This window comes from Leptonychotes weddellii, chromosome X, assembly GCF_054177405.1.
Source record: "Leptonychotes weddellii isolate Sample4059 chromosome X, ASM5417740v2, whole genome shotgun sequence".
Classification (NCBI taxonomy): domain Eukaryota; kingdom Metazoa; phylum Chordata; class Mammalia; order Carnivora; family Phocidae; genus Leptonychotes; species Leptonychotes weddellii.
The window spans coordinates 33,768,163-33,789,564 of record NC_138385.1 but is presented as its reverse complement, the minus strand read 5'-3'; the positions used below and the strand labels follow the sequence as shown (position 1 = coordinate 33,789,564).

The 21,402-nt window shown below is 35.1% G+C and overlaps 1 protein-coding gene across 1 annotated transcript in view; it reads left to right on the top strand.

Moving 5' to 3' along the window:
- Nucleotides 1–21,402, top strand: part of COL4A5 (collagen type IV alpha 5 chain) — a 213,472-nt gene that overhangs the window by 81,213 nt on the left and 110,857 nt on the right. The window contains exons 2-4 of the mRNA XM_081808437.1: nt 1,136–1,195; nt 11,271–11,360; nt 18,118–18,162. Of these exons, the coding sequence (XP_081664563.1) occupies nt 1,136–1,195; nt 11,271–11,360; nt 18,118–18,162 (195 nt within the window). The remainder of the gene's footprint in view (nt 1–1,135; nt 1,196–11,270; nt 11,361–18,117; nt 18,163–21,402) is intronic.

Below are 21,402 nucleotides of genomic sequence, written 5' to 3'. Positions count from 1 at the left end.
TTTGATAAGGAATTGGGAAAGTATTCTGTTAGTAGTTGGAGCAAAGGAACACATGGAACGTTGGGAAGGAGGCTAAGGTACTTTTTAAGTCACAGTCTTCCGAGGCCGAGCATTGATACACATTACTTGGTATTTACATTACATAAAAATTTCTCTTATTTAATGAGAAGCATACTACCATATTGTATATGAGTTATCTACATGTGTTAAACTAATTACAGTTTGTTTTTCTAAGCAGTTCAGCTTTATGCCAGAGTATAGGGTAGATCTGGATGTCAGAAGTCATCTACTGTCTTTTTCTCTTATAGGTTCTTATTTTATTTTATTATTTTATTTCATTTTTTAAAGACTACTATTTTTTAAAGTAATCTCTGCACCCAATATGGGGCTCAAACTCACAACCCCAAGATCAAGAGTCACTCCACTGACTGAGCCAGCTAGGTGCCCCTCTTATGGGTTCTTATTTTAGAGGAGGATATTTTTCTGGCTTCAAGACCTCAATTCTTAATATGAGTTAATGAACTTATTAGTAGTGGCTCTTTAGAACATCTAGGCTGTGGGAACATTTGTGGTAAAACTGTTGGAATCATTATAGACTGAGCTACTAGTAATGAGAGAGTGGAAGCAAATTTTAAAAAGTTGGTAAAAGATAGCATTATGTGTTTTATGCTCCGTGATTGCCCACGAATGCCAAGATACAAGCAACTTCAACCAGCAGACATCTTTGGCTAGTTGCCAAGGTCATTGCTAATATAGATTGAAAGGTCATTTCTTGCATGTGATGTTAGTACAAAAAGGAGTTCCTAAGAGCTTGGACAAGTGGCAAATCATACTACAGGGAAGTTGTTTGAATTCTTTTAAGTTTTTAATATCTTTTTAAAAAGATATTTTTCACTTTAAAATTATAAAAGTTACATCTGCTCATTGTGAAAAAATCAAATGGAAGTGTGTACCATAAAAGGTGCAAGCTTCGCCAGAGGTAACCATTGTTCGCAATTTGGTATGTATTCTTTCAGATATTTTTTTGCTATTTGGGTAATAAGTTTGGATTGTTGAATTTAGTTGAGGGGTAAGTCAGAGACTGGTTTTCAGGTTCATATTTAATCACTTTCCTCCCTTTTTTTCTTCCTTACAGGCTTGCTATGGGTGTTCTCCAGGATCAAAATGTGACTGTAGTGGTGTAAAAGGAGAAAAGGTAAGATTTGAAATGAGCCTTTGAAAACTTAGTAAAATCAGTAAAATAATGTTTTAATGTTTTTTTTAAAAAAAAAATAGGGCTTCTACTGCACATCTAAGTAAATAAAATGAATTCTACCATACTTATTTTAGATTGCTGTAAGGATTAGACTATATCTCAGGGATTAGCAAACATTTTCTGTAAAAGACCATAGAGTAAATAATTTAGGCTTTGTGGGCCACATAAGGTTTGTGTCACACATTTTTCTCTCATTTTTAAAATAGCCCTTTAAGAGTGTAAAAAAATTTCTTAGCTCTTGGACTATACAAAACAGACTTATTACTGCATTTGGTCTGAGAGTTGTAGTCTGCCAACCTGTGATCAATCTGGTTGAACTCACTGACTTAAGAGGCAAAAGAGGGAAAGACACTTAAGAAGGAACCTAACATCAGGCTACTAATCTGTGTTGGGTATCATGCTAGGCAATTTCATATATTTTTATCTAGTCCGTGTAAGTTAATGATTGGTGAATCTCTATTTTTATCTCACTTTTCCCATAGCAGCACCCCTTTTGTATACATGTGATAATTACACAGTAAGTATTGGTGAGGATTAAATAGCATAAACCTAGCCCCTCTGAGTCAGTGACTGACAGTGAGATTAGAAGATTAAAAAAGGATAATGAATTGTGGCCTAAAGAGAATTATGCTAGGAGAAAGGGGATAACGAATTGTGGCCTAAAGAGAATTATGCTAGGAGAAAGGGGTTCATACTCTAGTCTCCACTGTATGGGGCTCAAATATTTTTTAATGAATCAGTGCATTTTACTAATTATATACGAAAAAGTTTAGAATAGTATCTCAGGAGCATATTCCATTTAGGGATATAGAAGGTCTACTAGCACATTAAAGATGTTTAAAAGTCCTGGAGTAAAGAAACCTGCTTGTTTTGCAATGCTGTATTTCCAAGCTCCATTTGACTCACTTCTTCCTAACAGAGCACCTGTTAATAATAATTGACTAGTGTTAACTAGAACACCTATTTAAGTGACATTAGTTTGAGGGGAGTAGTTTTATAGTAAGGGTGTGCTTTCTGTAGTGGTAAAAAGACCAAAAGAGATTCATTTCTGATATTGGTAGAGTGACTTTTTTTTAAAGATTTTATTTATGCATTTGAGAGAGAGAGTGTGCACGTGGGAGCATGAGCCAGAGGGGTGAGTGGAGGGGAGAGGGTTGTTGGGAGAGAGAGAGGGAGAAGCAGACAAAATTTATACCTACTTAATGGCATAGGAAAAGCAGGAAAAAAGTAGAGAGGATTCTACCCTTGGAAGAAAGGAAGTACACTGGGCAAGTTTGCATTTATGGGCTTTTATCCTGAGTGTGTCCTTCAGTCTGCATGGCAGAGGATGGCTATAACCCAGACAAAAAGCCACAGTCTTACTGGCTTAAGAAGTTAAGAGGACAGAGTTGAGGATGCCAGAATGACTGGAAAGTGATGGGAAATCTGCTGCAATAGAGGGAGGCACAGAGAGCACAGCCCAAAAATTTGTTTGTAAATTCCACCCAAATTCTTGGTTGAACCCTGAACTTTGTATGTATAGGGGAAGATTCACACAACCCACCAAAAGGAACAGCTGGAAGTCTGCAATAATTGAACATAGATTTAACTGCTGTCCATTGAAGGGAAAACAAAGTTAAGTGTTAGTTCAGTTGAGTTAACTATTTCCGAAAACAAAAGTTCAGTACACTTCAGAAGAAGATAAAAAAATCTAGGATGACTATAATATACAATGTCTCATTTGCTCTTAAAACTTACTAGGCATAAGAAGTAACAGGTAAAAGAGATCCATAGTCAAGAAGAAGACTCATGAATGAAAACTAACTCTGAAATAACACAGATGTTAGAATTTGTAGACAAAGATTTAAAGCGATAAGATAAATATATGTGTTGATTTAAAGGGAAATGTGCTCTTATGAGTGAACAAATAGAGAATTACAACAGAGCCCTGGAAACTAAAAAAAAAAAAAAAAAAAAGGAAAATCTAGATTTAAAAGGCAAAGTATGAGAAAGAATAATTCACCCGTTAGGCTTTTAACAGCAGAATCGATGATGGAAGAAAGGGTCAGTGAATTTAAAGATGAATCAGAGGAAAGATACAATTTGAAGAAAAAAAGAAAACAAATGCATAGGGCCTCACTGACCTGTGGGACAATATCACATGGTTTAATGCAAATGTAAATGGAGTCCTATAACAACAGGGAGAGAAGTAAACAGGAGAGAAAAAAGAATAATAATTGAAGGGGCAGTAGTAATGACAAGAATTTCACACACTTTGTGAAAAATATAAATTTACAGATATAAGAAATTCAGCACACCACAAGCAGAATAAAAATAAAACTATACCTAGGCACATCATAATGAATCTACTGAAAAAAAAAACAGATTAAAAGAAAATCTTGAAAGAAGCTAGAGAAAAAATACACATTACATACAGGGACACAATGATATGAATGATGACAGACTTTTCATCCAAGAGGATGAATACTGTATAACAACGTAAAATCATTAGAGAGTTGAAAAATCTGCCAACACAATTGTTATATACAATGAAAATATACATAAAAATAAAGACAAACAAAAACCAGACTCTTAAATACAAAGAACAAATTGGGGGTTATTTTAATTCCATTTAGTTAACATATAGTGTTATATTAGTTCCTGTACAATATAGTGATTCAGCACTTCCATACATCACCCGGTGTTCATCATGACAGTTGTACTCCTTAATCCCCATCACGTATTTCACCCCATCCCCCCACATACCTCCCCTCTGGTAACCATCAGTTTGTTCTCTAAATTAAGAGTCTGTTTCTTGATTTGTCTCTCTTTCTCTCTCTCTTCCCTGTGTTCATTTGTCTTGTTTCTTAAATTCGACATATGAGTGAAATCATATGGTATTTGTCTTTCCCTGACTTATTTCACTTAGCATTATACTCTAGCTTCATCTGTATCATTGCAAATGGCAAGATTTCATTCTTTTTTATGGCTGAGTAATATTCCATTGTATATACCACCTCTACTTTATCCATTCATCAACCAGTGGACATGTGGATTGCTTCCGTATCTTGGCTATTTGTAAATTATGCTGCTGTAAACATAGGGGTACATGTATCCCTTTGAATTAGTATTTTTGTATTCCTTCAGTAAATACTCAGTAGTGTGATTGCTGGATTGTAGGGTAGTTCTATATTTAACTTTTTGAGGAACCTCCAGACTGTTTTCCAGAGTGGCTGCGCCAGCTTGCATTCCTGTTGTTTTGTGTGCTGTTGATTTTAACCATTCTGACAGTTGTGAGGTGATAGCTCGTAGTTTTGATTTGCAGTTCTCTGATGGTAAATAATGATGAACATCTTCTCATGTGTCTTTTGGACATCTGGATGTCTTTGGAGAAAGTCTGTTTGTCTTCTGCCCATTTTTAAAAAAATAAGAGCTAATTTTATTTATTTTATTTTTTTCATCTTCACAAGTGTCCTCTTTAATACCCATTTAATACCCATCACCAGCAACTCTCAGTTTGTTCTCTTAACTATACAGTCCCTTATGGTTTGCCTCCTTTTCTGTTTTTTTCTTATTTTATTTTTCCTTCCCTTTCCCTTTTCATCTGTTTTGTTTCTTAAATTCCACATATGAGTGAAATCATATATTTGTCTTTCTAGGACTTACTTCACTTAGCATAATACACTCTAGTTCCATCCATGTTGTTGAAATGGCAAGATTTCATTCCTTTTGATTGCTGAGTAATATTCCATTGTATATATGCCACATCTTTATCCATTCATCTGTGGATGGACATTTGCGCTCTTTCCATAATTTGGCTATTGTTGATAGTGCTGCTGTAGTGCAATTGTTGGGTCATAGGGTAGCTCTATGTTTAACTTTTTGAGGAACCTCCATACTGTCTTCCAGAGTGGCTGCACCAGTTTACATTCCCACCAACAGTGTAAGAGGGTTCCCCTTTCTCCTCATCCTCACCAACATCTGTTGTTTCCTCAGTTGTTACTTTTAGCTATTCTGACAGGTGTGAAGTGGTATCTCATTGTGGTTTTGATTTGTATTTCCCTGATGATGAGTGATGTTGAGCACTTTTTCATGTGTCTGTTGGCCATTTGGATGTCTTCTTTGGAGAAATGTCTGTTCATATCTTCTGCCCATTTCTTAGCTGGATTATTTATTTTTTGGGTGTTGATTTTGATGAGTTTTTTATAGATTCTAGATACCAGCCCTTTATCCAATATGTCATTTGCAAATATCTTCTCCTATCCATCAATTACCTTTTAGTTTTATTGAGTGTTTTCTTCAGTGTACAGAAGCTTTTTATCTTGATGAAATCCCAACAGTTCATTTTTGCTTTTGTTTCCCTTGCCTCTGGAGCTGTGTCTAGCAAGATGTTGCTGCAACTGAGGTCAAAGAGATTGCTGCCTGTTTTCTCCTCTAGGATTTTGATGGTTTCCTGTTTTACATTTAGGTTTTTCATCCATTTTTAATTTATTTTTGTGTGTGGTGTAAGAAAGTGGTCCAGTTTCATTCTTCTGCCTGTCACTGTCAGTTTTCTCAACACCATTTGTTCGAAAAGACTGTCCATTTCCAATTGGATATTCTTTCCTGCTTTGTCAAAGATTAATTGGCTGTATAGTTGTGGGTTTACTTCTGAGTTTTCTGTTCTGTTCTATTGATCTATGTGTCTGTTTTTGTGCCAGTTTCATACTGTTTTTGATTACTGCCACTTTGTAATATAACTTGAAGTCTGGAATTGTGATACCTCCAGGTTTGTTTTTCTTTTTCAAGATTACTTTGGCTATTTGGGATCTTGTGTGATAGAAGACTATTTAAAGCATAACAACAGAGCTTCAAAATACATGAAGCAAAAGTGACAGAATTAAAGGGAGAAATAGACAAATCCACAGTCATAGTTGATAGATCCTAACACACCTATCTTAGTCATTGACAGAACAACTAGAAAAAAAGATCAGTAAAGGCACAGATGATTTGAATTCCATTATTAACAACCTAGACCTAATTGACATATATGGAGTCCTACATCCAATTACAGAATGTGTTTTTTTTTCAGAGGCAAATGGAATTATCTCCAAGATAGACCATATGATGTGCCATAAAATGAGGTCCTATAAATACCAAATGATTGGAAACATCAGTATATGTTCTCTGACCACATGGAATGAGTATGAAATCAATAATAATAAAATATGTAGAAAATTCCCAACTATTTGGAAGTTAGGAAACACTATTCTAAATAACTGATAGACCAAAGAAGAAATCACGAGGACAATTAGAAAGTACATCAAGTTGCATAATGATTAAACTGCAGCATACTGAGAATTGTAGGATCGAGTTAAAGCAGGGCTTAGTGGGAAATAGCTTTAAATACCTATATTAGAAAAGAAGAAAGATTTAAAATCAGTGACCTACATTTTCCACTTAAGAAGGTAGAAAAGGACAAGTAAATCAAATTTAAAGTAAGAAAAAGAAGGAAATACACAATATAGTACACAATTCTAAGACACTAAAACTATAGTAAACTTGATAGTGTGTTAATAGCAAAAGAATAGACATATAGGTGAATGGAACAGAATTAGAGAGTCCATAAATAGACCCACAGATATATAATGAATTGATTTTTTTGACAAAAGCGCAAAGGCAGTTGAGTGGAGAAAAGATTCTCTTTCAACAAATAGTACTGAAACAATTAGATGTGCATATGCACAGAAATAGACTTTGACTCATTGCTTGCACTGTATACAAAAATTAACTCACAGTAGACAATAGACCTAAATATAAAACCTAAATCTAGAAATATTTTAGAAGAAAACATAGGAGAAAATCCTTATGATCTTGGGTTAGGCAGATTTTTCTTAGGACACCAAAAACATAATCCATAAAAGAAAAGACTGATAAATTGTATTTCATCAAAATTAAGAACTTATTCTTTTCTGAAGACATTGTTTAAAGAATGAAAATACAACCCACAGTCTAGGAAAAAAATATTTGCAAATCACATATCTCATAAAAAGTCTTATATACAGAATATGTAAAGAAATTTCAAAACTCATTAATAAAATAAACATCCCAAAGTAAAATTAAACTAGAAACAAAGTGACAAAAGATTTTAAGGTACTTCACAAAATAAGATATGTCGATGGCAAATAAACACATAAAGAGTTACTCAACATTATTAATTAGGGAAATGCATAATAAAACCATGATAAGATACCACTATAAACCTACTAGAATGTCTAAATATTAAAATATATCCATACTAAGTATAGATAAGGATGGGTAGCAACTGGAACTATTATAGATTGCTGATGCAAATATAAAATGATGCAAACCCTTAGGAAAAAAGTTTGACAGTTTCTTTAAAAGGTAAGTGTAAACCTATCAGATGACTGTCATTTCCTAGGCATTTACCTATGAGAATTGAAAGCATATATCTATATATAAGTAGTACATGAGTTCATGGTAGCTTTATTTGTAATAACAAGAAACAGGAAACAACTCAATTAGTATTAACAGGTGGGTGAATCAATAAATTGTAATGTATTTATACAGTGGAATACTACTCAGCAATAAAAAGGAAAGAACTATTGACATACACCACAACATGTCTAAATCTCAAATAATTATGCTCAATGAAAAGTTACACAAAAGAGTACATTCTGTATAATCCCATGTATATAAAATTCTAGAAAAAGAAAATTAATTTATAATGACAGAAAGTAAGGCAGTCATCACCTGGGGGAGATGAATAGAGGCATGAGGAAAATATTATAAAAGGGAACACAAAATTTTTTTATAGTTATGATGTTCACTTCAATATTGTTTTTAATTAAAGACTTAATTTTTTAGAGCAGTTTTAGGTTCACAGCAAAATTGAAAGATACAGAGATTTTGCATATACCCCCTGGCCCCACACATGCATACATGCATAGCTTCCCTAACTGTCAACATCCCCCACCAGAGTGGTACGTTTGTTGCAGTTGATGAACCTACATTGATACATCATTATCACCCACAGTTCATAGTTTACCTTGGAGTTCACTCTTGGTGTTGTACATTCTGTGGATTTGGGCAAATGAATGACATGTATCCATCATTATATTATTATATGAGTATTTTCACTGCCCTACATATATTTTGTGCTCCACCTATTCATCTACCACTCCCATCCCTGGTGACCGCTGATCTTTTTACTGTCTCTGTAATTTTTTCTTATCCAGAATATCATATAGTTAGAATCAGAGTGTGCAGCCTTTTCAGATTGGCTTTTTTCACTTAGTAATATGCATTTAAAGTTCCTCGATGTCTTTTCATTGCTTAATAGTTCTTTTCTTTTTAGTGCTGAATGATATTCCATTGTCTGGATGTACCAGTTTCTTTATCTGTTCATCTACTAAAGGACATGTTTGTTGCTTCCAAGTTTTGACAATGATGAATAAAGCTGCTATAAGCATCCATTTGCAGTTTTGTGTGTGTGTGAATATAAGTTTTAAACTCCTTTGGGTAAATACCAAGAAACATTGCTGGATCATATGAATATATTTAGTTTTGTAAGAAACTGCCAAACTGTCTTCCAAAGTAGCTGTATCATTTTGCCTTCCCACCAGCAATGAATGAGGGTTCCTGTTGTTCCACATCTTTGTCCGCATTTGGTGTTGTCAGGGTTTTAGATTTTGGCCATTCTAATGGGTGTGTAGTGGTATGTAATTGTTGTTTTAGTTTGCATTTCCCTGATGACATATTACATGGAGCATCTTTTCATATGCTTTTTTGCCATCTGTATATCTTATTTGGTGAGGTATCTGTTAAAGTCTTCGGCCCATTTTTAAATCAGGTTGTTTTCTTATTGTTGAGTTTTAAGAGTTCTTTGTATATTTCAGATAATAGTTCTTTATCAGATGTGTTTTTTGCAAATATTTTCTCCCAATCTGTGGCTTGTCTTCTCATTCCCATTAACACTGTCTTTCACACAGAAGTTTTTAATTTTAACAAAGTCCACTTTATCAGTTATTCCTTTCATAGATTGTGCCTTTGCTGTATCTGAAAAATTATCACCATACCCAAGGTCATCTAGATTTTCTCCTATGCTGTCTTCTAGAAGTTTTATAGTTTTGTATTTACATCTATGATCCATTTTGAGTTGATTTTTATGAGGAATATGAGGTCTCTGTCTAGATTCTTTTTTTTTTTTTTTGCATATGGATGACTAGTTGAGCAACATTTGTTGAAAAGACAAGGGAATTTTTGTGAGTGATGGATATGTTCATTATTTTGATTGTTATATATGTGAAAAAAATTTCAAATTGTATGCTTTAAATATGTGCAGTTTATTGTATGTTAATTGTACCTCAATAAAACTGCTTTTAAAAAGTAAGTTTAACACACAAATAATAAAATATGTCAATTCTGCCAAAGAAATGTGTCCAAGTGCACACTGCTAAAAACAAAATTTGCTAGACTCCTGCTGACAAGAAACATATCAGATAAAGGGCTGGTATCCAAGATCTGTAAAGAACTTACCAAACTCAACACCCAAAAAACAAATAATCCAGTCAGAAATGGGCAGAAGACATGAACAGACATTTCTCCAAAGAAGACATCCAAATGGCCAGCCGATGCACGAAAAGATACTCCACATCAGTCGGCATCAGGGAAGTACAAATCAAAACCACAATGAGATACCACCTCACACCAGTCAGAATGGCTAAAATTAACAACTCAGGAAACAACAAATGTTGGCGAGGATATGTAGAAAAGGGATCCCTCTTACGCTGTTGGTGGGAATGCAAACTGGTGCAACCACTCTGGAAAACAGTATGGAGGTTCCTCAAGAAGTTAAAAATAGAGCTACCCTATGACCCAACAATTGCACAACCTCTAGGGGCATGTGCCTCCAATGGCCCATTAGTCAGTTGCCTTATAGATATGGATGCTTTCTCTTTCTCAGGTGCTGCCTAGGCTGTCACTGTGGATAAGATCTGGTGAAAAGGTTCCTAGAATGAGGTCCAGAGACTCAGACTTCAAGACTTAGAAAAGGAGAGGAACTGTTTGCAGCTCTGCAGTTGGGAGCACAAGCCATGGAGCAGTGAGCCCTCAGGGTTCTTAAACTTAATAGTGGTGAATTTGCTTTCTGTGATTGGATCTCCCAGGGTTTCAGGGCTCACACTCTTTCTATAATTGGCTATATGCAAGTTAACTAACCCTAACATGTTGATATAATGATATATTAGTATAGATGGCAGCTCTACACGCCCACCTATCTGTCTGTGCAGATATGCACATCAGGCAACCTTATTGTATAGATGCTGATAAAATGTAGGAAACCTTACTAGTAGGTTGGCAGCCCTTCTGTGCTGATGTTTATAAGTGCTGTGGTCAGAACTGGACTTGAGTTACAGTTCAGTTAATAATTCTGAGTAGAGGAATTGCTGGTGGTTTTTTCTTTATATGATTTTTGTTCTTCTACAATAACCATGTATTCCTTTTTGTATTAATTTTACAAACAGAAGAAATATAAAATTTTTGATGTTCTGGAGCCCTTTTCTGACTAATTTATGTCATCAGCTAATGAATTGCCATTCTGGATAATCCTGCAACTGTTCTACTCTGGAACAAATCTGAAAACTTCTCAGATGGTTTTCTTTTACACTTCTTCATTCCTGCACCATACTTATTTTATGTAACCCCTACAGACCTGGTTTCCTGAATTTATTGCCCTCTTCCCTGTTAAACTCTTGATGTCAATATGTTTAAACCTCATTTCATCTCTGATAGGCTTTTTACTTTTATAAGAAAGCAAGAGACTACATTACCATATGTGATATAAATTCAGAATGGTTTATGATTTTCCACTTACATCTTATAGGTTTTCTCATGTTAGTGGATATTATGAATTTAGTATCATTAAATTAATGTTCTCTAGATAGTCTTTTGATCTTTTTGAATCTCAACCATACCCATGCTTGAAAATTCACAAATAACTTCATCACAAATAACATTCACTCTTGTTCAATTGCAGGGGGAGAGAGGATTTCCAGGTTTGGAAGGCCATCCAGGTTTGCCTGGATTTCCAGGTCCAGAAGGGCCTCCAGGGCCTCGGGGACAAAAGGTATGTGCCAGGTTGCCAACCAGTAATACTAGAGGCATGAAGCCATCTTAAATGTGGGACTAGGTGTCAAATCAACTAAGAAGTTATTGAATTATAGCCAGAAATTAATATCTAAATAAAATAATAGAATAGCTAAGAGTCTGTATTTTATTGTTGGTTTTTTTTAAAAACTGAATATTACTGTCATATTCAAATGTTTTTGGAAGATGCTGTTAATTGGATGTGGTTATTGGGATCCTTAACAAAAATTAAATTTTGTCAGGAGCTCAGCTGAGCTGGAGAGAGCTGAACTGCCAGGTGTCAGAGTAGCTGATTAAGAAAACAAGCCAAAATGAAAGGAACCATCAAGCCTTTTACTGTGACAGTGTAATAAGCAAAATGTTTAAGCAGAAAAAGCACCTAGGATCTTTCCCCACTGTTCTATTTTTCCCCATGGAACAGTACCAGTGAGGACCTCACCTTGGCTGGCCAGCAGGAGGTTAAGGGCTGTGCTGTTATCCAACACTATTTGGTCCAAGGAATTGAGGCTAGTCCGTTCTGCTTCTAAAACTGAAGTAGTGTCATTAAGTCTTTGGTCTAAGTGTCATAAAGGTCTTTGACCTTTACTTAACTCGAACAAAGTTGCACACAACTTTTTGGAATTGAATGACCCTGAGTGGGAATAGTTGCCTGGAGCATACACAAGTAGAATCGGTAATACCACATGACAGTTCTCCTCAGTAACCAGAGTACCTGGTTTTGGAATTCTCCTCTTACTCTGTTTAATTTGATATGCCCAATAGGAGGGGCTGTCTTGAATATGTGGCAGTCTCTTTTTTTTTTTTTTATTCGACAGAGAGAGACAGAGCGAGAGAGGGAACACAATCAGGGGGAGTGGGAGAGGGAGAAGCAGGCTTCCCGCGGAGCAAGGAGCCCGACGCGGGGCTCGATCCCAGGAGTCTGGGATCATGACCCGAGCCGAAGGCAGACGCTCAATGACTGAGCCACCCAGGTGCCCCGAATATGTGGCAGTCTCTTATCAGTGCCCCCATATGTACATGTTACGTTGGTAAGAATGTTGAAGGCCTGGCTTTTACAAAAGAAATAATACCCCAGGGGAGATACACACAGTGCTGGTAGTATAAAAACCATTTATTACCATGGGGGTCAACGAGCCAGAAGTCTCTTCTGGTGGGTAGAGTACTTGAGTAGAATTGGAAAATTTGTATAAGGTGGGCACAGGTATGGGGGGTAGGAGGCAACCATTATTGAGGTCAAAATAGGCCCAGTGGCAGATCCCATTTCCCTTTTCCCAGATGCTTCAGATCCCGTCTCAGACAGGAGCAATATTACCTGTGAGGAGGCGTTTTGTTTCTGTAGTCTCAGAGTCCATCTGTGGGACCATCAGGTCCAGTATAATAAGGTTGGGGTATCTGAGGTACTAAAAATTTCCATGTTTAGAGAAATGTCAATTTGTTTTATTCAGTGGCACAGCAGTCAGGTATTTATCTATGGGGTTGAATAGTGGGTGACATATTCAGCAGTTTGTCAAATTCAGAGTGGTGGCATTTCCTGGGACAGGTATAGCAGTGAATTTAGTTAGGTAGAAAGCACTCAGGCTGTTCTGTGGGAGAGAAAGATGAAAGGATAGATCCATGCAGCCTTTCTTTCCTGTACCCAGGCTCATGGATCCAAAGGTGCAGTTGTCCTATCATTTGGGAAGACTTTTCCCCATTGACTGCAGCGCAGGCAGTCTCTCCTCTACCATAATCGAGGATAGCATCTTATGTGTATGTTAAGGTAGGGAATGGGAAGAGATAATAGCGAATATTAAGATTCAGAGAAGTTTCTCAGTTTTCTAAAAATAGTTCTTTTGGTTGATTGCCCTTTACCATCCGTAATAGGTGGACTGGTGAACTGATAATGAAAGGGCCAGTTCTCTTCATTTGCCTGGAAAGGAAAAGTAGTCTAAAAACCTTTTCTTCCTAATCTTATTTCACATAATAGTGGTACATTATGTTATTAGAGTATTAAGGAGATCAAATGGATACTCATCAGGTAGTCTTTCCAATAAAGGAGGAAATTAATTTAAATATGTAAGTACTTTTAAACACTTAACTATATCAGAACCGAGATTGGGGGTGTGTGCTTGGGCATGATCTCTGAGGAGGTGACAGTACATTGTGGTAGTTTTGTTAGATTCAAGAGCAGAAGGGCCCTGTGCTAAATTTCTTGAGTAGAACTTTATGCTAAGGAAAAAGCAAGACTCTAAATGACTGCATAGAAGTTAAGTAGATGGGACATTTAACAGAATTTCCTAGGGCTAATGAGGTGTAAAAACAACAGAATGTTTCTTGTGCACCTAGGAGTGGCACAGAAATAGCAGAGAGATCTGAAAGAGTCAAGTGGATGGAACTGAGCACCAACTCAGCAGTAATCCATGCATACTACTGGCATGGGACATCTCAGTGAATTCCAGCTTGGACGGGACTGTCCCAACCTTCAACAACTTGGAACTCCCTAAGCTCTCCATAATTTAGGCACAACCTTATGAAAATGAGGTGGGGACTCCCAATCGCCTGAGGTTAAATTTCAATCATGTTAATGAGGTGGGTGCTTTGAAATAGAAATTAAGCTGAACCATAGGGAAATAAAATGACATTTCTTGCACCTGAGTTTACCCAGGATGAGGGGCTGAGTTTCTTGTGCACCATGCTTACTGAGAGGTGGCACTTTTAATAAAGATTTGTGGCACTTAAACTTAAAAAAAGTTAACTATACCTGAATCCCTTTGAAATAATTTAGCATTAACTAGAACTATTGTACAATAGTATGATAATTTTTAAAGGTGTGGTGGTATGCATTTTAGATTTAGAAAGTAGTCCAATCTTTTGCTTTGATTCCATTTCAGTATCTATATAATGAGAAGGCTACACTGGGATTCTAAATTTGAAGCCTCTATCTCCAATATGACTTCATGCTTCCCAGCATAGCTGAATTTATACTTTTTATGTGATCGGGTATTCTAGTACATGCATATATGTATTAACATATATGCCCAGTCAAAAATTTTATAGGATTGTTCTTTAATCTTTATATTCTTATATATGAAAGTAAAGATATATAAAACAAATACATATATAGGAATGTATATATGTATTCATATATACATTTTCCAAGAGATTTCTTTATTTTTAAAAATAAAATTTAATTTTTGATAGATAATATATTCATTTTATTGAAAATAAATTAACATAAGAAGGTATATAGTGAAAAATACTTCCTTTCCACCTGTGAACATGAGCCACTGAGTTCTACATATCCCTAATAGGTACCAATTTCTAATACTTTCTTGTGAATATGCTCGCTAGTTTTTATGAATATGCACAGAGATACAAATATATACATGCACATACATGCTTAAATACACATAGACACACTTTTACCTCCCTTTGTTTATAGAGTGGTAGCATATTCAACATGTTTGATCTTTGTTTTTCACATAATACACATTGTAGATCTCTCATATCAGTATACAAAGAACCTCCTCATTATCTTTTATAACTGCATTGTATTCCATTGTGTGATAAACTAATTTTTTAAGGCAGTCCCCTACTGATGATCAGTTAGATAATTTTCAGTTTTTTTCTTCTACAAACAGCGCTGCTAAAATGTATAGTTTTAATAGACTTCCTTTCCCCAATAAGGGATTATCTCTGTAAGATTACTAGAAGTGATATTGCTAGCTCAGAGGGTACATGTATGTATGTATTTTTATGGATATTGCCAAATTGCCCCCCAAGAAGTTGTATGATTTATCCTTGGTTCAGCAATATACAAGAAGAGCAATTTCCCTATAGCTTCACCAACCCTATTAGGAAATTTGGCTTTTTGTCAATCAGATAGATGAAAACTGGTCTCTCAATGCTTTTAGTTTGCATTTCTCTTATTAAGAGTGAGATTAAGCATCTTTTCATAGGTCAAAGATTCAGTTGTGTTTTCTATGAACTATCTTCTATGACATTTCATTTTCCCATTTTTCTAACAGTATTGGTGGTTTTATATGTTAATGAGCTATTTATATATTAGGGTGATTACCTTTTGTGTTGTGAGTTGCAGTTATTTCCCCTAGTTTGTCATGTCTTTGCTGAGTATGTGCATGTGTGTGTGTGTGTGTGTGTGTGTGTATTTATGTGTCTCTGTGTGTTTTTCAGGGGACCTTTATGGCTTTTGGATTTGAGTAGGAAATGCCTTCCCCACTGTAAGATTATAAAATAATTTTCCCATTTTTTCTACTAGTATTTTAATAGTTTAATTTCTTCATGTAAATATCTATTTCTAATTCATCCTGGTGTGTGGTTTGTTATATAAGTTCCACCTTTATTTTTTTTCCAGATGTCCTCACAAATGTGTCCCAATGTAAATTTCCCCATTGATTTGCAGTGCCGCTTTCGGTATAAATCAAATTCACATGAATATATGGACTTGTTTTTAGACCTTCCATACTCTTTCAATGATATGCTTATTCAAATATCAGAACAAAACTATTTTAATTATTGATGTATTATGCTGTATTTTTGTATCTGACAGGGCTAGTTTCCCCTTACGGTTCTTTTTTTTTCCAGAATGTTCCTCAGTGTTCTTGCTTGTTTATTTTTCCATATGAACTTTAGAGTCACCTTATCCAGTTTAAAAAAAAAAAGCAACTCATGTTATTTCTATTTTTATTGTGTCAAATTTTAACTAAATTTGTTGAAAATTGACTATTTTTTATGTTGACTCCTATTATCCAAGAACATGGAATGCCTTTCCATTTGTTCTCATCTTCATGCTTTTTGAACTTTAGAAATGTTTTAAACTTTTCTTCTTATGAATCTTATACATTTCTTATTAAGTTTATTCCTAAATATTTTATCTTTTTTTGCTATTGTAAATTGCATATTTTCTTCCATTATGTTTTCTAACTGGTAGTTGGTATTTAAGAAAGCTATTGATTTTCTCATACTAATTTTATATACAGTTATACAGTTATCTTCCTGAATTACCTTACTGATTATAGTAGTTTTTCATGTGATTTTCTTTGCTTTCCTTGCATACAATCATATCATTTGCAAATAATGGTAGTTTTGCCTTATCCTTTCCAATTTTTATACCTCTGCTTTTCTCTTATTTAACCATGTTGGGAGGGCAACCAGTGAATCTTTGTCTTATTTCTGCCTTTCATGGAAAGGCACAAAAAGATTCATTAAGCAAACGGCCTTCTGGTTGTTTTAAAATAGAATTAGATTTACTTTAATCTCCTTAGAGGTGCATGTGTTGTGGAAAGTGTTGATTATTAAACTTTTTGAAAAGCAAGGTATAGTAGGCAGAATAATGTCTACCCCCTAATGATGTCCATGATGTAATCCCCAGGACTTGTGAATATGTTAGGTTATAGAGACAAGCAAAATTAAGATTGCAGATGGAATTAAATTTGCTAATCAGCTGGTCTTAAAGTAAAAAGATTATTCTGGATTATCTGGGTGGGGCCATTATAATCACAAGAGTCCTTTAAATGTGGAAGAGGGAGGCAGAAGAGTCAGTGTCAGATTGATGCAATGTTAGAAAGATTCATTCAACCATTGCTGGCTTTGAAGATTGAAGAGGGCCATGAGTTGAGGAATGCTGGCTGCTCTAGAAGCTGGAAAAAAGGAAATGGATTCTCCTTCTAGGACTCCAAAAAGCAACAGGGCTCGCCACTAAGACCACTGTCATACTTCTGATTTCCAAAACTATAAGATTGTGTTGTTTTAAGCCACTAAGTTTGTAGTAATTTATAACAGCAGCCTAAGAAACTACTATACCAGGTAACTCTTGTTACAAATGAATTTTTATGGAAGCCCCACATAAAACATAAAAATAGAGCTGCGCTGATGGAAGGAGGGCTGTGACATAGGCTTCAAGGAACCTCCAGTGGAACCTCTAAGGTTATGAGTTGTGTAATTTAGAAACCACTTGTGTAAAGCAAGATGTCCCAGATTAATAAAACCTATCTAAAGCCTCAGGTGGTGGCCTACTAGCTGTATGGTCCACTGAAATTCCCATCTTTTGGAGCAGAATTAGATTTTCTTTATTCCATTTTTAAAAAACTAGTTAATAAAAACTTAGTGAGGCAAAACTTAAAATTCTCAGCAATGCAATTGTAACTTAGAAATGGGTACATAGATTAACACACATGTGGGCAGCCTCTTTTGCATGGAGTCTACAGAAGCAGCTTAGAAAGGGAAGTCTGTGGTTTTCTTTTCTTTGCTGAGCTTTGCCAGTAGAAAGGGCCTTATAAAACAAAGCAAAGGTTTAAAACAGCAGACGCAAGAGCAGCACGTATTTGGGCTCAGAAATGATGCTGTTTATTACCAGCATGGCAAGTAGGTTGACACATTGTAGAAACTGCCCAGATTTTCAGCATTTATTTGGCTTATGCATAAATGATTTGAGGAGTATCAGTACCACTATTTCATCTTTGTTTTGTATGATTTTCATAGTTCACTTTACAGGTACAAAGTTTCTGCTACATGTCAGCAGTTTTCTTCTCAGTAAATAAAGACCTTTCTTATTTTTTTTATCATATAACTTACCTCAGTGCTCAGTCTCGATGATAAATGCTTCTTCCTTGGGTATGTAAGTTTCTCACTTTCACAAAGATTCACAAAAATTTAAGTCTCTTATTGTTATAATGTAAAATTAGTTATTTGAGGGCTATTTTAGGAGGAACAAGAACTAAATGTGTTGTATTTTTCAGGGTGATGATGGAATTCCAGGGCCACCAGGACCAAAAGGGATCCGAGTAAGTGATAACTGATGGATATCAAATGTTTTGTTGGTCAAAACAGAGAAAAAGCAAATGAAGTGTTATGAGACAACTGAAAAAGAGTCATATTAAAATGCAAAAAGAAAAATATAGTCTTTAAAAAGTTAAATGTAAGAGTTAGTATGTCTAAAATTAGCCTTTCTTTAGTATTCTGGTAGTTATCTTTATATATCCAAATGTCTATTTAAACTAATGTAAGAAGATTTTAAATTAGTTTATGGATAAGAAATACAAGTGCTGAATTCCAACAATTTGTCAGTTTATTAAAAATATGTATCATACAAATGATTTAAACCAGAACTTCCCAACCATGTGATCATCTCAGTCCTCTGGGTTCAGAGGGCCAATCACCTCAGGCTGTGTACCCTTCCCAGTGTACCATATACAAATATTATAATTTTCTTTGTGTATCCTGAAGAGAGTCAGTTTGGGAAGCACTAATTTAAACCACTGTGTTAAAAAGTAACTACTTTGGAAGTATACAACATTTTCTCAATTCTAAGATATATAATTTTTCATTTTAATGTTCTGAAAACCAGGATTTGTCTCAAAATGGAAGTGCACATTTAGTGTAATTTTTCTGAAAAGCTTTTAGGTTGACACATATCTTTCAGTGTGTTTTAGAATTGGGGGAAACTAGTTTAAAAATAGCCCTGGCTTTTGGAAACTCATACTTAACTTTTCTGAGCCTCTGTTTCTTCATTTGTTAAATTAGAGAGTTAAACAATATAATCTCCAAGGTACCTTTTAGCTCTAAAATTCTGTGTTCATAGATTGACAAGGTGATGACATAACATGTTTATTTATGTGACAGAGACAGTTAAACATTCTGATCCTTTGATCTCCAGAAATTTAGTAGATGTACAAATTTTACATAAACATTAAAAACATTCTGTTTGCTGTATACTTCTTGACAACATATAGCTTGCCTTATGTGCTACTCATGCCTGGTGTTTTTTAAGGAACTGGAGAAGCAGGAAAGAAACGCAAAACCCTCGGTTTTATTAGCAGACATGGCTGTGTGTTATTTTGTATAAATGGATATCAATATATTATTAAAGCTCTTCATAAGGATCATAATGTATTGCATAATAGCTATAGCTACCATTAACTATGTCATAAGCACTGCTGAAACTAAAAAAAAAAAAAAAAACACAAAAAACCCCGTCCATTCTCTCAATTTGTGTTTGCAAGTGCCTGAGTAGTCTGTGTCCCTCAACTAGAACTTCAGAAGTGCAGAGGAATAAGTAGCCGGATAGTTCCTGCATCCTTGTGTCTCAGCCCAGAAGCAATCTTGACGTGCAATTTTTAAGACTTATTATTATGGAAATTTTAAGCATACCCAAATGTACGGAGAATATAGTACAGTGAACCCCACCATGTACCCATCACCCAGCTGCAAAAGTTAGCAACATTTTGACAAGTTTGTTTCATCTATACCCCACCACTATTTTGGGGGAATATTTTTAGGTAAATCCCTCATATCATTCATTCCACCAATGAATACTTCAGTATGTCTTTCTGATAACTACATAACCAGTTTACCATTATTACACCTCAAAAAATTAGCAGTAATTTTTCAGATATACTTTAAAACTCAGTCCTTATTCAGATTTCCACGATGGATGTCCTTTAACAATTGGTTTGTTTAAACCAGGATCCAAGCAAGGTCCACATACTGCATTTAGTTGCTGTGTTTCTTAAGCTTCTTTTATTATGCTATTGGAGAAACTGGGTCATTTGTATTGTACTTCATTCTACATTCTGGATCTGTTTCTTCATGATGTCATTTAAATTGTTCGTCTATCCCCCATATTTCCTGCAGACTGGAGGTTGCGTTATAAGAGGCACTAGAGAACTTTCTGGGGATATAGAAAGAGCTATATACTTAAGACTTGTGCTTTATACTATATATAAATTATACTGCAAAATATCAAAGAAAAATAGAAAAAGAATACTATGTACATAGTGCTGCATACTTACTACTGAATTACATCTTATGGCACAGACATCTGTTATCCCACTTTTTTGATGTTAGGTTTGATTAGTGATCGCAGGTGTATGGGCCTGCTTTTGCCATCAGAATTTCCCCATCAACTTTCATCTAATGATTTAGTATTCATTGATGATCATTGCCCAGATCCATTTTTTGTTCAGAGTTGCAGAAGGGTGATTTTTAAAATTCTATAAATCCTTCATTTATTAGCTAGAATTCTGATTTATCAGCTGAAATTCTAATAGGGTAATGAGTTAGTACACCAGCAACTTTGAGTGATGGTCAGGAAGGTTTTAAGAATTTGTTATTATTATAAACACATGGAATTTATGTGATCCAGTCAGTTGTACTCATTATTCTTGTTGAAGCCAAAATGATCATCTCTTTGGCTTGTGGGAGCCCCTTTAAGTTGGCCCCTGTCCTGTGTCCTTTTGAAAAAACCATATTGATCTTTGATAACTTCCTTGCTTTTTTTTTTTTTTAAAGATTTTATTTATTTATTTGAGAGAGAGAATGAGATAGAGAGAGCATGAGAGGGGGGAAGGTCAGAGGGAGAAGCAGACTCCCTGCTGAGCAGGGAGCCCGATGCGGGACTCGATCCTGGGACTCCAGGATCATGACCTGAGCCGAAGGCAGTTGCTTAACCAACTGAGCCACCCAGGCGCCCTAACTTCCTTGCTTTTTGATACAAGATTCCTCAGCCTCATTTTGTACATTTCCTCTCCAGATCTGAAATTGGCCATGTATCTGATTCTAGGCTCTTTTTAGTGAAAAATGTGATTTAGATACTACAGTCTAATGATAGGGATTTTCTTTGCTACTGGTAGTCAATTATTTTGATGTCTTTTCAGTTGACAGAATTAGGAAAAATTTATTTTCTAAAGAGAAAAAATATCATGAGTTTATAGTATTACTTCCAATTGAAATTTAAAATGGAAAGAGTTCTGTATATTTTCTCTCTCCCCTGCCACCTTCCCCTCCCTACAGTGAAAATCTTGATTCCTAATGACACTAATATAATTTATTATTTTCTTTATCCTACAATGTACCTATGATAGCTTCAAAATAGCAATTTACAGATGAACAAAATAACAATTTCGATTTTAATAGTTAATAATAGAATTCTTAAATGCCATTATTTCTTTGCTGTTCTTTTTTCCTCTTTGAATTGACTGATTTCACTAAGAAAGTGCAGTCAAAATATGTTTTTTTTTTTTAAA